At 32.7% G+C, this 14,037-nt stretch overlaps 1 protein-coding gene across 3 annotated transcripts in view; it reads left to right on the top strand.

The window, feature by feature from the left end:
* The window catches only part of EEA1 (early endosome antigen 1), a 193,649-nt gene extending 180,133 nt beyond the window's left edge, over positions 1-13,516 (top strand). For all 3 annotated transcript variants that reach the window (XM_077111593.1, XM_077111592.1, XM_077111594.1), the window contains 8 exons: positions 2,896-3,078; positions 6,931-7,116; positions 8,437-8,568; positions 9,509-9,694; positions 11,267-11,505; positions 11,786-11,906; positions 12,512-12,610; positions 13,322-13,516. In XM_077111593.1, coding sequence (XP_076967708.1) covers positions 2,896-3,078; positions 6,931-7,116; positions 8,437-8,568; positions 9,509-9,694; positions 11,267-11,505; positions 11,786-11,906; positions 12,512-12,610; positions 13,322-13,444 — 1,269 coding nt within the window. In that variant the 3' untranslated portion in view covers positions 13,445-13,516. The remainder of the gene's footprint in view (positions 1-2,895; positions 3,079-6,930; positions 7,117-8,436; positions 8,569-9,508; positions 9,695-11,266; positions 11,506-11,785; positions 11,907-12,511; positions 12,611-13,321) is intronic.
* The last annotated feature ends 521 nt before the right edge of the window (positions 13,517-14,037 follow it).

Below are 14,037 nucleotides of genomic sequence, written 5' to 3'. Positions count from 1 at the left end.
TTCAGGTTTGTAATTGATGATTATTGCTTACACTTTTCATGGCTTTACTAGATGACACCTAGAGGATTATTAGTCCTCTATTAGATTTAGAGCTAATGTAGTTTAGTTTTTTTTTTGGTAGTTTTTTTTTTTGGTACAAGCAGGCACCCGGAATCGAACTCGGGTCGCCAGCATGGCAGGCAAAAACTCTGCCTGCTGAGCCACCATGGCCTGCCCAGTAGTTTACTTTTATATTAGTTTATGAGTGCCAGAATAAAAAAGCAGCCTTCTGAACATTGGAGGAGGCAGCATTTGGGGGTGGGGAGGAGTGTTGGGAGAACAGCCAGTCTTTGTAAATTCGGTTTGGAATTCGTAATGAATGTTGAGTGATTGCAAAGCAAGAGCAGTGTGGTTTTGTTGAAGAGCAGTGTAACATAACAGAAAGATGATAGGTTTTGAAGCCAGACAGATCTGAATTTAAATTTTATGTGACACATTAGCGTTATGATCATGGGGAAGTAATTGATCTTTCTTATCTCAAAAAAAAAAAAGGGGACTTTAGAGTTGCTGTAAGGATTGCGATGGTATATTGAGAGTACCTTGCACTGTTCCAGTGCAGTGTGGAAGTAAAATATTTTGTTGGCTGTTAAATGGAAGAATAAAAAACTATACGATTTGGGAAGTATTACTGTATATGGTAAACCATGCAGTGGTTGTCCATGACAAACTTATTACTGGTCCACAGGAGAAACAAGGATAATGTTTAAACGGGTATAGATATGTGATTGTATACACTTTCATGCATACACAAACATACATATATATAGTTATATATGCATATCTAGAAATGCAAATGTTTTCATAATATTGGCAATCAAGGATCCACCAAGCAGGCTATAAGTCAGCAACCTTTGCACCAACTTTATTTAAAACATACTGTAAGAATACAGAATGAATAAGATATGGTCTCCTATTCTCAAGTAGCCTATAATTTAACAAGGAAGCAGGCATGTAAAGAAAAAGAAAACTGTTGTAAAGGGGAATGAAACAAGAATTTTATGGATATGTATGAAAAATGAAAGCTTGGAAGTTTTGACTGGAGTGATCAGACATAGCTTTCTAGCAGAAGAAGCATTTAAACAGGACCTTTGAAGATTATTATAATTTAGAGAGGATGAAAAGGGGGGAAATTAGACATTTCAAAAAAAAGGAAACTATTGTCTAAGCTTGCAAGACTTCAAAAAATTATAGAACATTAGCTATTCATGTGTATGATAAGTGGAGAAGTGAAAGGAGATAAAGCTAAAAGATTGAATAAATCACAGTGGCTATTGAATAGTTGTTTCTACTTTAAAATATTAAGCATTTGAAAACTAACAGTTTTTTTAAGAAGGGAGAAATGTAATTAGATCTTTTTTGAGCAAAAACTGATCAGTTTGTAAAGGATAAGTTGTAGATGATGATTCTCCGTATTCTCCTTTGGAACTTTAGTTTTACTTCTATTAAAGCAGTTAATAAACTGTTGCATTTATCTATATACTTGTTTACTCTCCCCACTAACAGACTTGAATTTCTTGCAGTGAGGAAACAGTGTTCTTTTCTAGGAAATAACCTCTTCATAATTTTTTGAATGAATGAATAAATAAATCTATCAGTCAGAGGAAAGATTAGGTGGTGAGAAGTAATGAACAGAAGAGTTGAAACTAACTTTAAATTTATGAGTTGTATAGATGGTAATGCCATTTTTGGGGGAAGCAACAGCTTTATGTGAAGAGGTACTGTCATTCTGCCTGCAATAGATGTCTGTCAATCATCTAAATGGAGAGGTCAGGAAAATACTTGGATGTAATGAGCCTAGAGGTCATGCCAAAGAGGTTAGAACTAGAGACATAAATTCCATCAAATTGTAAATAGAAGATATTTAAAGCTGTGGGTCTGGATGTGATCTTCTAGGGAGGAAGTGCATATAGAATAAAAGAGTGCCAAGGGACGGAATCCTGGAAGACTTACAGTATTGAGAGATCAAGCAGAAGAAAAGGAACTTGTAAAAGGTTTTTGAGAAGGAATGGCTAGTGAAGTAGGAGAGCCTAAAACATAAGGTGCCCTGAAACCAGGTTGAAAAAAATGTTTCTATGAAGTGACATAAACAACTGTATCAAATACTGTTGGGAAGTCAAGTAAATTGTGGACAAGGCAAGAATATTGGGTTTTGAAACATGGTGGTTACTGGCTATTGGTGGCCTTAGCAGTTTCATTGAATTGATATATTTATTTTTTAAACCAAGTGCTTATTTTCATGCTTTGTATATGTATATTTTAAATGTCATAATTTGCACATATTTTCTGATTCTTCTGAAAAGCTAAAAGACAATCTAGAGTTTAGAGCAGTTGGACCTTTGGGAGATTTTCTCTTTATACCTTTATATTAAAAAAAAAAGATGATCTGTAGAAATTTTGTAATTTGTTCTTGAATTTCAAAGAGTAGAGTCTACATACTTCAACATGTGATAACTTTTTTCTTTCTTTCATGCTGATGTTTTCTTTAATTCATCCTAAAATTGTGTAATCTTCTGAAACATTGAGCACTGCATCCTCCCCCAGAACGCAGTTGTTATTCTCAGTCTCCTGCAACCTTGGTACTCAGTATTTGCCCAATAAATTGATTTTTTTTCTCTTTATTTCACACAACTTTGGCATTTTTGGGTTTTTAATGTGGGACTTATTTGACTTTATAATATTATTTGACTTTGTAGCTATAAGGTAAGTAAGTTACTCTTTATTGAAGTAGAAGAATTTTAGGACTTAAGTGTGATTCAGTTTGTTCTCAGGGATCTTCTTTGTTGTATGGATTTCATTCTAGGTTTGCAGCTGGATTTGGTATGCATAATGTTTTTAAACGGTGATTGTATGTTTCAGACAGAGCTTGAGAATGAACTACAGCAGCATTTAAAACAGGCAGCACAAGAACTCACAGCAGAGAAAGAGAAAATATCAGTGTTACAAAATACTTATGAAAAAAGTCAGGAAAATTTGAAACAGCTTCAGTCTGATTTATATGGGAAGGAATCTGAGCTTTTGGCCACAAGGCAAGATCTTAAGGTATAGTAAACAATATTATATCATAAAAAATCCAGTAAGTTGTTTATAGACATCATTAAATGGTTGGTTTAAACCCAAATGGTTAAGGAAATGTTAGTATTTGTGGAATCTCATGTTTGTATTCTATTAAATTAGTATTCAGGGGGTATCAAACTTTTTGGTCAAATTGTTTTATACTATAGCAAAATATGTGTGTAAATGTGATTATTTCAAAATTACTTGAATCTATTATAGATAAACAATTAGAAAATATGTTAATTCTATAGTATGTATAATTATATTGCAAAGGATTATTGTATATTAACTTATCTAAGTACATGGCTGTATTTGTGTGTCCTTAGAAAACCTAAGGAGTTTTAAATGTAAACCACTTATGAAAATCCAAGCAATTTTACCATTGCTTGCTAGGCAATATTGACTTTAGTTTATATATTTCTTTATTTCCTAAGATTGTGAGAATGCCTACAGATTAAATTATTTAATAAACTTAAACCTTAGTTATCCAAAAATGTATGGAAACTTTTTCCTTGTCAGTACTATGATTAAAGTATCACACGTGTTGAAATGAAAGATTTGGGAAAAGGGTAATCAATTTTATATTGCATCAGTTCTTTTAGAGAAATAGAGCATTTGTATCCTCTCAGGTGTTTCAGGAAGTTCTTTTTTTTTTTTTTTTTTTTTGTCGAGGTGAAATATCATGCTTTGTGCTTCTTTCCTCCATTTATTTTGTTTTGTTTAATTTGAAGCGTATTTTTGCAAAATTCTGATGAAAAATCATAAACTATTAAAATGTATTATATATACACATATGTGTATGTACATATGCCATCTAATAATCTATGTAAATGTACTATATATAACTTTTATTCCCAAGCTGTTATAGAGAAGATTTTATGAAGGAGGCAGGACTTGACTGGTCCTGAAGGATCTGTAGAATTTGACGACACAGAGAGTCCTGAGAAAGGTCATTTCAAATCATGGACATATTTGAGAAAAGATGCTGCAGTGGTATGAGCAAAGCCAGGAGACAGTTAACATAATTATCTGCTTATGTTTGGAAGTTAAAGTTTAGAAAAGAGTGGGTTCTAATTGTGGTGCATCTTAGGTGCTTAGCAAAGATGATTGGACTTTGTATTTGCAGGTAAAAGTGGGGAGAACCTTTGAAGATTCTCAGCAGAGGAGCAAAATGAAGAAAAGTTGCACTTTAGGAAGTTTAACCTGGAAATGGTTTATAGACAGTTTGGATTGGACAGGGCTAATTATTTACCTAAGAACATGACATAGTACCACAACTTAGATCTCTCAAATCAATGTTTTAAGCCAGCAACTATGTTTATTATGTCTGAAAGTGACATCATATTGCTAGTGGTTTTATGCATAAGTATATATAATTTATATTTGTAAATATGGACAAAAAGAAAAAGACAGAGGGACAAAGCTGCTATAGAGTTTTAGAACTGTTAAGAGGCCTTAGGATAGATCATCTATTCCAAAGCTTTCCTTTTTCAGTTGAGGAGACTGAGGGCCCTCTTGATTTGTAACAGCCCTGATGCTGCACAATAGCAGAACCATCATTAGATCTATTTTCCTGATGCATAACCCTCTATTCTTCTAACCACCATTTCAGTATAATATTTTTTAATAAAGTAGAAGATTTATGATTTCTATAACAATGGCTCTAAAATGAGAAATGTCTGAGTTACTTTATACTTAGGAAGTTAATTTTAAAACAGAAAAGAGAAATAAATTCCTAAGGCATTTCAAATGATATCCATAGACCAGAATAGAAGATAGTTATCAATCATTATTTTTCTTTTTCTTCAATGATGTTATATGATCTCATTGTTTAAAAGACGGAAGAGAGAGACTCAGAACCTGGTAATATGCCACATACCTAACTCAGTCAAGACTGGCTACCCTGGCCTGACCTTGTATACCAAGATGCCAGTAAAATGGAAGACAATTTGACCAGATAAATGCCTTTAGCACCATCTGCTAGATTATTTATGAAATTTTTAAGTTTGTTGATTGGATATTTCAAATTGGCTATGTAGTGTGCTATTCTTTGTTGTTAAGGAAAGGTAGAAGGAGAATTTAAGTTTTGTACCCAGAGTTGAATAAAAGTTCCAGGATAATAAATTAGGAATTAAATATAAATCTTAGCATAATCAGGGTACAGATTGGTGATCAAACCACTCTGAGGGATTTGTTTATTCCATTGGGAGTGGATGGGTTAAAGATAGCCCCAACAAAACTATGGATTGTGAGAGGAGGTGTACCCCAAAGGAGATTTGGAGCAAATGAAAATAACATGGTCTTCTATGAGAAAGATAAAAAGAACACTTAAAATGCCTGGCAACATACCACTGAATGACAAAGTTGAATGTTTAGAAGCAGGGTAGAGCAGTGTGTCTTGGTATCTTCAGAAAAGACTTCAGGGAGCAATCAAGATTTTGAGCTTGACTTTAAAGAATTAGTGTCTAGGTTTTTGTGAGTTTAAAATTTTATAGACTACTATTTACATCATGGGCATTTTGGAATTCTTGTGGTGAGAGATGAGGAATACTATGGCTTTCCAGGCTCTAGCAAGACTTAATATTCTTTAACATTAGATCAGGGCCTCTATTACCTAATTTCAATTGTGTTGTACTATATGGACTAGGCTTTCAAATTGTTATTTTTTGTGAAATTACTCTTATCCTTTGTGAAGTCTAGATCAGTTCCCACATGCACCATGTAGCCTTCTGTAAACCACATTCCATGAAGAGCTCTCAAACTTTGTGTTCATCTCTGTATTTGGTACATAATATATGCTCTACTACTTTTTATGGCTTCCATTTTACACGCCCATTCAGTTTCTCAGATAACCTACTAAGCTCCGCTAAATGAAAGGCTATCTTATACCTTTCTGTTGTATCTTAGCAATACGGTCAATAAATAGTTAGCTGTCTGATTAATAAAGGCCCTTTATTAATGTGTTTCCTGAAAAAGAACTCTTAGTGTTCTACTGGGCAGTAATTGAAAATTCAAATTTAATTTATATCAGAAGGACTTCTGCACTGGCTATGTAAGAAATAAGCTTTTTCTTTCAGGAAGCTTGCCCTTTCCCCAATTTCAGATTCTCAAAATATTTGGGTCTTAGAACAGTTGGTAACTATGGACTGTGTTAACTGACAATTGCTTTTACCACATAGATGGGAAGATTAGAGAAGGTGGGGAGATTGCCTTCTCAGGATTAGAGTCTCAGTTGTCTGCTGGCTTTTCTCCTTTTACCTGATATCCTGGTTGGCAGATGTGAAATACAGTTGTTGTTGTTTTTTCCCCAAGACATTAAAAACCCTTTCTATTTAGCATGTTAAGTGAGATCATAGATCCTATAAGATATACATATATCTATATAATATAATGTTATATAAATATAGCATTTAATTCTATCTCTTTTGAAATTTTCTTTCAGTCTTTTCTCTAACCATATATATGCTCTCTGAGCGTATTTGGTATGGTGCCTATTTATTTTAATATTCCTTCATCATCTAGGCAAAATTGAAAAGTGTTACAAACATTTAGTACATACTTATAAATTGATTTCTGGAGGTTTTGGAATTGATTCAGTCTTAAAGCTTTAAATATTTTACACTATTTGTACTAAAATACTACATATAGGCAAGAGTGTTAATAATCTAAAATTCTTTTTCTTTTACATAATCTTAACTGAAGGACATAAAATGCTGCTTTTTTTTTAAAGAGTATATTGCTCATGTTTATATGTCTCTACAATGCTTATTGCAAGCGTATAGTTTCTGTGGAAATTTGCTGAAAAATAACACAATTTTTGGAAATTATTTTTATAAGTCTGTAGAAGAGAAGCTCTCTCTAGCACAGGAGGACTTGATTTCAAACAGAAATCAAATTGGAAACCAGAATAAATTGATTCAAGAACTAAAGACTGCCAAAGCTACCTTGGAACAGGATTCAGCTAAGAAAGAACAACAGTTGAAGGAGCAATGTAAATTACTACAAGATATTCAAAAAGAAAAGGTATTTGTAATTTTCTAGCTTAAATCTAAAGTCTTAGTGCAGTGCCATAGAGATCACCCAGTTAGACCTCTTATCCAGTACAAGCATCACCTTTATTTTCAACAATTTCCTCAAATGGACCTCTAGTTTCTGAAAAAACACTTTTGATAATTATACTTTAATGCTAGGAAGTATTTCTTAACCTCTCTGTCATTTCTACCTATTTTTCTTACTTTTCTCATTTTAGTTTTATAAACAAATGTGTTTCACATGACAGACCCTTGGTTATCCTCCACATGTGAATAAATCATAAAAGGTTTCTAGAAATAGTTCTTAAGCTTGTTAAGAACTCATAAAATTAAGAAGCTTTTTCCAAGAAAAGTGAGGGTATATTTAAAAATATATGCTTAAATAAAAGATACTAAGTTATAAGGTGGAAAATATCAGTTTTTATGACCAATACAATTAAAAACAAATCTTAAATTCTACATCAAAAAGAAATTCAGATTCTAGGAAACATTTTATTTTTAGTCTAATAGTTAAAACCATATGTTCCTATTAACAAATAGGATATTGTTCTGAAGTGAGCAATTCCTAAAGTTCTTGATATAGTCTAAATTGTGACTTCCTGAAATTCTCTTTAACTAAGAAAATATTTGGGATTTTTTTTGTGTGAGGGTAGGAAAGGTAAAGCTGGAGTAAAAAACATTATTTATACCTCAAGTTTAGAAGTTTACAGGAATTTACTTGTTAAAGCTTTAGATCAGATAGCCCATGTTTTAGTTTTGGTACTGTATTTATTTATTTAATTTCTCTAAGTTTTCATTCTTTGCCTATAAAATGGGAATTAAACTCTCCTGCCATGCAGGAGACCCGGATTTGATTCCTGGTCCATGCACTTCCCAAAAAACAAACAAGCAAAACAACAAACAAATAAACAAAAATTCAACAAATAGTGTTGCAATGACAGGATACTCACATAGAAAAAGAATGAAATGTGATCCCGCCATACAGCATACAAAAAAAAGGGAATAAAAAAAACTTCTCTTGTAGAGATTGAGATAATATATAATGTTCCTAGCTTGATGCCTGATATAAAGGGTGGTAATACTAGTAATAGGAATAAGAATGGTGATTATGGTTGATTTTATAAGTATTCTAACTCAGGCCAGGCGTTGTACAGTATTAACTGTTACTATTTAATCCTCATAACAATATTAGTAGGCAAGAGAGGGTAAGTAATTTGAGTCAGTGGTCATAGTTGTTAATATTGCACTAATTTTCAAGTTAAGTATTTGCTTTTAAACTGTTATTTATTTTTAACAAATCATTTTTTTACAGTCACTGAAGGAAAAAGAACTGTTAAATGAAAAATCTAAATTGGTAGAGATAGAGGAAATTAAGTGTAGACAAGAAAAAGAAATCACTAAATTGAGTGAAGAACTCAGGTCTCACAAGGAAGAAAGCATAAAGGTATGTTAAGATAATATTGTGCTTTAATTTAAAAATATGTATTTGTCGAAAACATACGGCATGTTAGGCACATAGTTTCGTTGTTTTTGGCAATACTCTTGTTGGAGTATTCTCTTGTTACATAGTTATCTCTGTATGTATTGCAACTGTATTGCTTTTGTTTTCAGATCACAGAATATAGCAAAGAAACCCTAAGAATTTTGATTTTGTTGAAACGGTAATCTAGAAAACTATTGATTTAGAAAATTATGCTTCTAATTTGGTAGTAAATGTCAAAATATGTAGGAGTTTAGAATTAAGGTTTTAAGAGATTCTGGTTTTTTTGAAATTTTTTTCTTCCTAAACCCTTTAATAATTTCTTCCTTGGACAATTTTACCTTTCATAAGTATAGATAGGGTGCCTATTGAAGAAATTAATTGTATATCGGTAGCTTTGTAAAATGCTACTCGGTTTCTTAGAGGAAGGTTAGATTCCTTTCCGAGTGCTCTCGTGGACCCGATATGTCTTATCAGTACACTTAGCGTTTGCTTTATAATTATTTCTTTGTGTTGTTCTGTTTCTCCAGACTATGACTTCCTTGAAGCAGGGAATGCATATAACATCTTAAATTATATTCCCAGACCCTACCACAGTGTTTGATGCCTAAAAGATGGCTAATAAATGCTTACTAAGTGAAAAAAGGGAAAATAGGGGGTAGAGATTGTTCACGTAATTTAATCAAAACATATGCACGCCAAGTATCACCTGAATTTTAATGATTGTTGAGCTGGAAGTCAATAATCTTGCATCTTTTTAATCAATTGTTTTAAATACTTTAGGAACTTATAAAAGAAGTGATGGAATCTCATACTGTATTATGATACTTTGCATAAATTTCAGCTAGGTTTCAAAATATTTAAAATTAAGGCTGGCTTATTTTTACCCTCCCTTTTGAAACAGGAAGTAACAAATCTCAAGGATGCCAAACAGCTTTTGATTCAGCAGAAATTAGAACTTCAGGGAAAAGTCGACTCCTTAAAGACAGCTCTTGAACAGGAGAAGAGAAACCAGCAAATTCTAAAAGAGCAGGTGAAAAAGGAAGAAGATGGGCTGAAGAAAGAATTTATTGAGAAGGAAGCTAAACTGGTCAGTGAATAGTGGTGGGAAGGACATTTTGTAACAGAGCTCTAAATCAATCCGGTGAGAGAGAGTCTTCTACTTAGAATTGATGATTGAAATGCTCACTTTGCATTTTAGTTTTGAATTAAGAAATTTGTTTAAATAGCTGACATATGATTGGAAATATTCTACTCTGAAATCAGAGTTTAGTTTATATAAGTGAAAATCAGAGTAAAACATAATTCAGAACAAATATTTTTAGTGCCTCCCCCCAGCAAAAAAACAAAAACAAAAACACAACAAAGCCCACAACCTCACTTTTGTTTGGTCAAAGTGAAGGTTGATAAGGGGGAACAGAAACTTTAGTTTGGAATGATGATAACCAAAGTTTATTTTCCTTCCCTGAGGGGTGCATGCCAAATGGGAAGCATATGACTTTCCTCTATTGAATTAAATTCAAATACCTTCAGATAACTTGACCTCCCAGTGCTTTACCTGACAATTGCAATTTCAAATTCCTAGTGATTTGAAGGGTTTGTATTGTTTTTTGGCAGGTTGATAGGGACAAAAGTATGCATATGGAATTGGGAGATATAAAGGAATAGAAGTACTGTCTCCGGGGCACCTTTCTGTCCCTATCCTTGTGTCTGCCCCTGCTTGGATAGAGAAAGAAATGTCTCAAATTGCTTCACTTTAGCTTGACCTGTTGAGAGGCTTACTAACGATCTGTTTAGCAATTACAGCCTCTGAGCCAGTAGAAATTAGACAAATGTTTGTGGAAGCATTTTTATTGGTATATAATGAAATGTATTTGCTTGCCTCCTTTCCTAAAGAAGTAGTGTTCTAGTTTGCTAGCTGCCAGAATGCAATATAACAGAAACAAAATGGTTTTTAAAAAGGGAAATTTAATAAGTTGCTAGTTTACAGTTAAGGGCTGAGAAAATGTCCCAGTTAAAACAATTCTATAGAAATGTCCAATCTAAGGCATCCAGGAAAAGATACCTTGATTCAAGAATGCTGATGAAGTTCAGAGTTTCTCTCTCATCTGGAAAGGCACATGGTGAACATGGTCAGGGTTCCTCTCTCAGCTGGAAGGGCATATGGCGAACATAGCGTCATCTGTTAGCTTTCTCTACTGGCTTCCGGTTTCATGAAGCTCCTTGGGAGGTGTTTTCCTTCTTCATCTCTAAAGGTAGCTGGCTCGTGGATTCTCTGCTTCGTGGTGCTGCAGCATTCTTTGCTCTTTCCAAATCTCCCATTCTCCAAAATGTTTCCTCTTTTGTAGGACTCTAGTAAATCAACCAAGACCAATCCAAATGGGTGGAGACACGTTCCCTAATCCATTTTAACAACCACTCTTGATTAAATCACATCTCCCAGGAGATGATCTAAGTACAGTTTCAAACATACAGTATTGAATAGGGATTATTTTGCCTTTATGAAATGGGATTTAGATCAAAACATAGCTTTTCTAGGAGACATACATCCTTTCAAACCAGCACAAGTAGTAATATTTATGTTGCCAATATTTCACATTCAATAAGTACAAATTTATTTTATACTACTTTTGTAATGAGTGATTTTTTTTCTTTTTCTCAGCATTCTGAAATAAAAGAAAAAGAAGTAGAAATTAAGAAGCATGAAGAAAATGAGGCTAAATTTACCATGCAAGTTACAGCATTAAATGAAAATTTAGGCACTGTAAAGAAGGAGTGGCAATCTGGTCAACGGAGAGTTAGCGAACTCGAGAAACAGACAGATGATTTACGGGGTGAAATTGCAGTTTTAGAAGCAACAGTTCAAAATAATCAAGATGAAAGGAGAGCACTACTAGAAAGGTGATTAATGTTTAGTAAATTTAGTTTATTTCCATTGTAAATGACGAAGAGATTTTAACACTTCACATTTTTCTTAAAAATTTAATATAGAAGAAGAATCTTGAGAAAAATATGTAGCTCTAGCAGGTGTTTAAGTAGCCATTTAAAAACTAACCCTTAAAACTCAGATAGTTGAAAATAATGTAGTGTTTAAATAAAGCTATTAAAGTGTAGTCCATTACGTATCGTGTAGAAGGGTCTTTAATGATTTTTTAAATTATCTCTTTGCAATCCATTCCAGGTGTCTTAAAGGAGAAGGTGAAATAGAAAAGCTTCAAACCAAAGTACTAGAATTGCAAAGAAAGCTGGATAATACAACTGCAGCAGTGCAAGAATTGGGCAGAGAAAATCAATCCCTTCAGGTAAGTCACCTGGCAGTTCTTAGTCTAGAATTTACCTCTTGATGAAAGTATATTTTCAACCTTTTTTTAAAAATTGATATCATATATTTAATAAATAATTTTTGAATTGCTACTGTCTTTTTGTTATGGGTAATTAAATATAAAAGATAAAAGAACTTGTCTGAGAGACCCCAGGGATCAATGAGAGATCCATATCATTAATAAATTGTCAGAAAAGGAAAAGAATTACAAAATGTAAAAATACCATGGAATAAATGAGTCGGTATTTGTTAGAGAAGCAATCTGAATGTATGTTCACAGAGACCCATGGAAGGATTGATCATCAGGATTAGAAAGGACAGGAAATCACCAAAAGTTGGAAATCACTAATGCCTCTGAGAAAAAGTTTGATTTACCTTAATTTTGTCATTCAGACTTATGAATGTTTCTCCTTTTGGCAATGGAAGTTGACCAAAGTATTTTTGATCGTAAAACTTTTATCCCAGGTGCATATAGTCAAAATTTTATAAAATCTTGGTAGCAAATTAGAAATAATTCATAACTCTCTAAAACACTGAATATTATAATGTATTGAAACTCTTTATTTGTTGTTTTCTTTCAAATAGATCAAGCATACTCAAGCATTAAATAGAAAGTGGGCCGAAGACAATGAAGTACAAAACTGTATGGCCTGTGGGAAAGGCTTTTCAGTAACTGTGAGACGGGTAAATGATTTTATTCATATATTTATATTTCTGGATTTCATTTCTCAGTGATAATTGTTTTAACCATTACAGTAGTCCTGTATTTGAAAGGTTTAATAGTTTTCTCATTTATTAGCACATTTTAATATACAACTAAACATATATGAATTAAACTTCATGCAGTCTTGTTTCTGGTAAATACATGCATTTGAATTTTATAGTATTAGATTCAGGTATTGCCCTCCTATTGAGTCACCATCTGGGATGATCATTTTCTGGACCAGTGCTACAGTAGTAACTGAGATGTTTAATCCATCACTGAATTTTTTGAAAGGAAGAAAAAGCAGAGAGACCAAAACATAAAGTATTCTAAATAATACCATCATAATGGGATGATGAATTCCTATTAATGACATTATGCTTAAAACATTTGTTGAAAAGGATTAGTTTTTAATTGGTGTGGGTGCTTTATTAACATTGTTTAAATGCATCGTAGGGCTTTTTGAGAATTCCATAATACAATCCATATCAAATGTTTTGCATGGTGCCTGATTAATAAGATGCATTCAACAAATGTTAGTTATGTTTATCTTACTGTCACTAAGGGATTAAATTAAGTAGTATATCATTAAATAATTCACTAACTAGTATAGTTGACAATATTCGTATATTTTCGTAATTCTTTCTGTAAAATTTTTATGCTTGAAATTGTTTCATTTTTCTCATTTACAGCATCACTGCAGACAATGTGGAAATATCTTCTGTGCTGAATGTTCAGCCAAAAATGCCTTAACTCCTTCTTCCAAGAAGCCTGTTCGTGTTTGTAATGCATGTTTCAATGACTTGCAAGGATAATGGGTTATCATAACATCAGAGTAGTATTACACTAATGATAAATTTGTAATAAATGTACTTTAGTGTAGAGTACTTGGACTACTGTTTGATTTGGGCAGTGGTTGCAATCCTAGACCAAATTAGTATCGGTATATTTTGAAATGTTATCAATACCCAGTAAAATTCTTCTATTTTTGTGAAACTTGGGCTCATCTTTCATTACTTTTTTCCATTTGACTCCCAGAACAGCTTTCATGCCGAGTTTAGAATTAGCCGATGAAATGTAAATAAACTTTGGACAGAAAATAGCAATGTATTTTTTTATTAAATATAATTTCATTGCTTACATATGACATGAATATAGTTACATAGCTTATTTCTTTTTGCTCCCAAATTTAAAGTGCAAAAATGTACATGGATAATATATCACTTGTTGCTGTTTTTGTTGCACAATAACTCATTAATTATTTTAAATATTCTCTTTGTGAAGTCCTGACAGAGCTATAAAACTTTCTGACTACCTTTCTTCCTTATATATAGGTCCATAGCTCAATTGCACTATTATGTTATAAATTTACTACTTGGAATTCTAAATACAATTTATTTAAAAATAT

Source organism: Tamandua tetradactyla, chromosome 7 (genome assembly GCF_023851605.1).
Source record: "Tamandua tetradactyla isolate mTamTet1 chromosome 7, mTamTet1.pri, whole genome shotgun sequence".
NCBI classification, from domain to species: domain Eukaryota; kingdom Metazoa; phylum Chordata; class Mammalia; order Pilosa; family Myrmecophagidae; genus Tamandua; species Tamandua tetradactyla.
The sequence above is the reverse complement of the archived record's forward strand: the minus strand, read 5'-3'. Positions and strand labels throughout refer to the sequence as shown.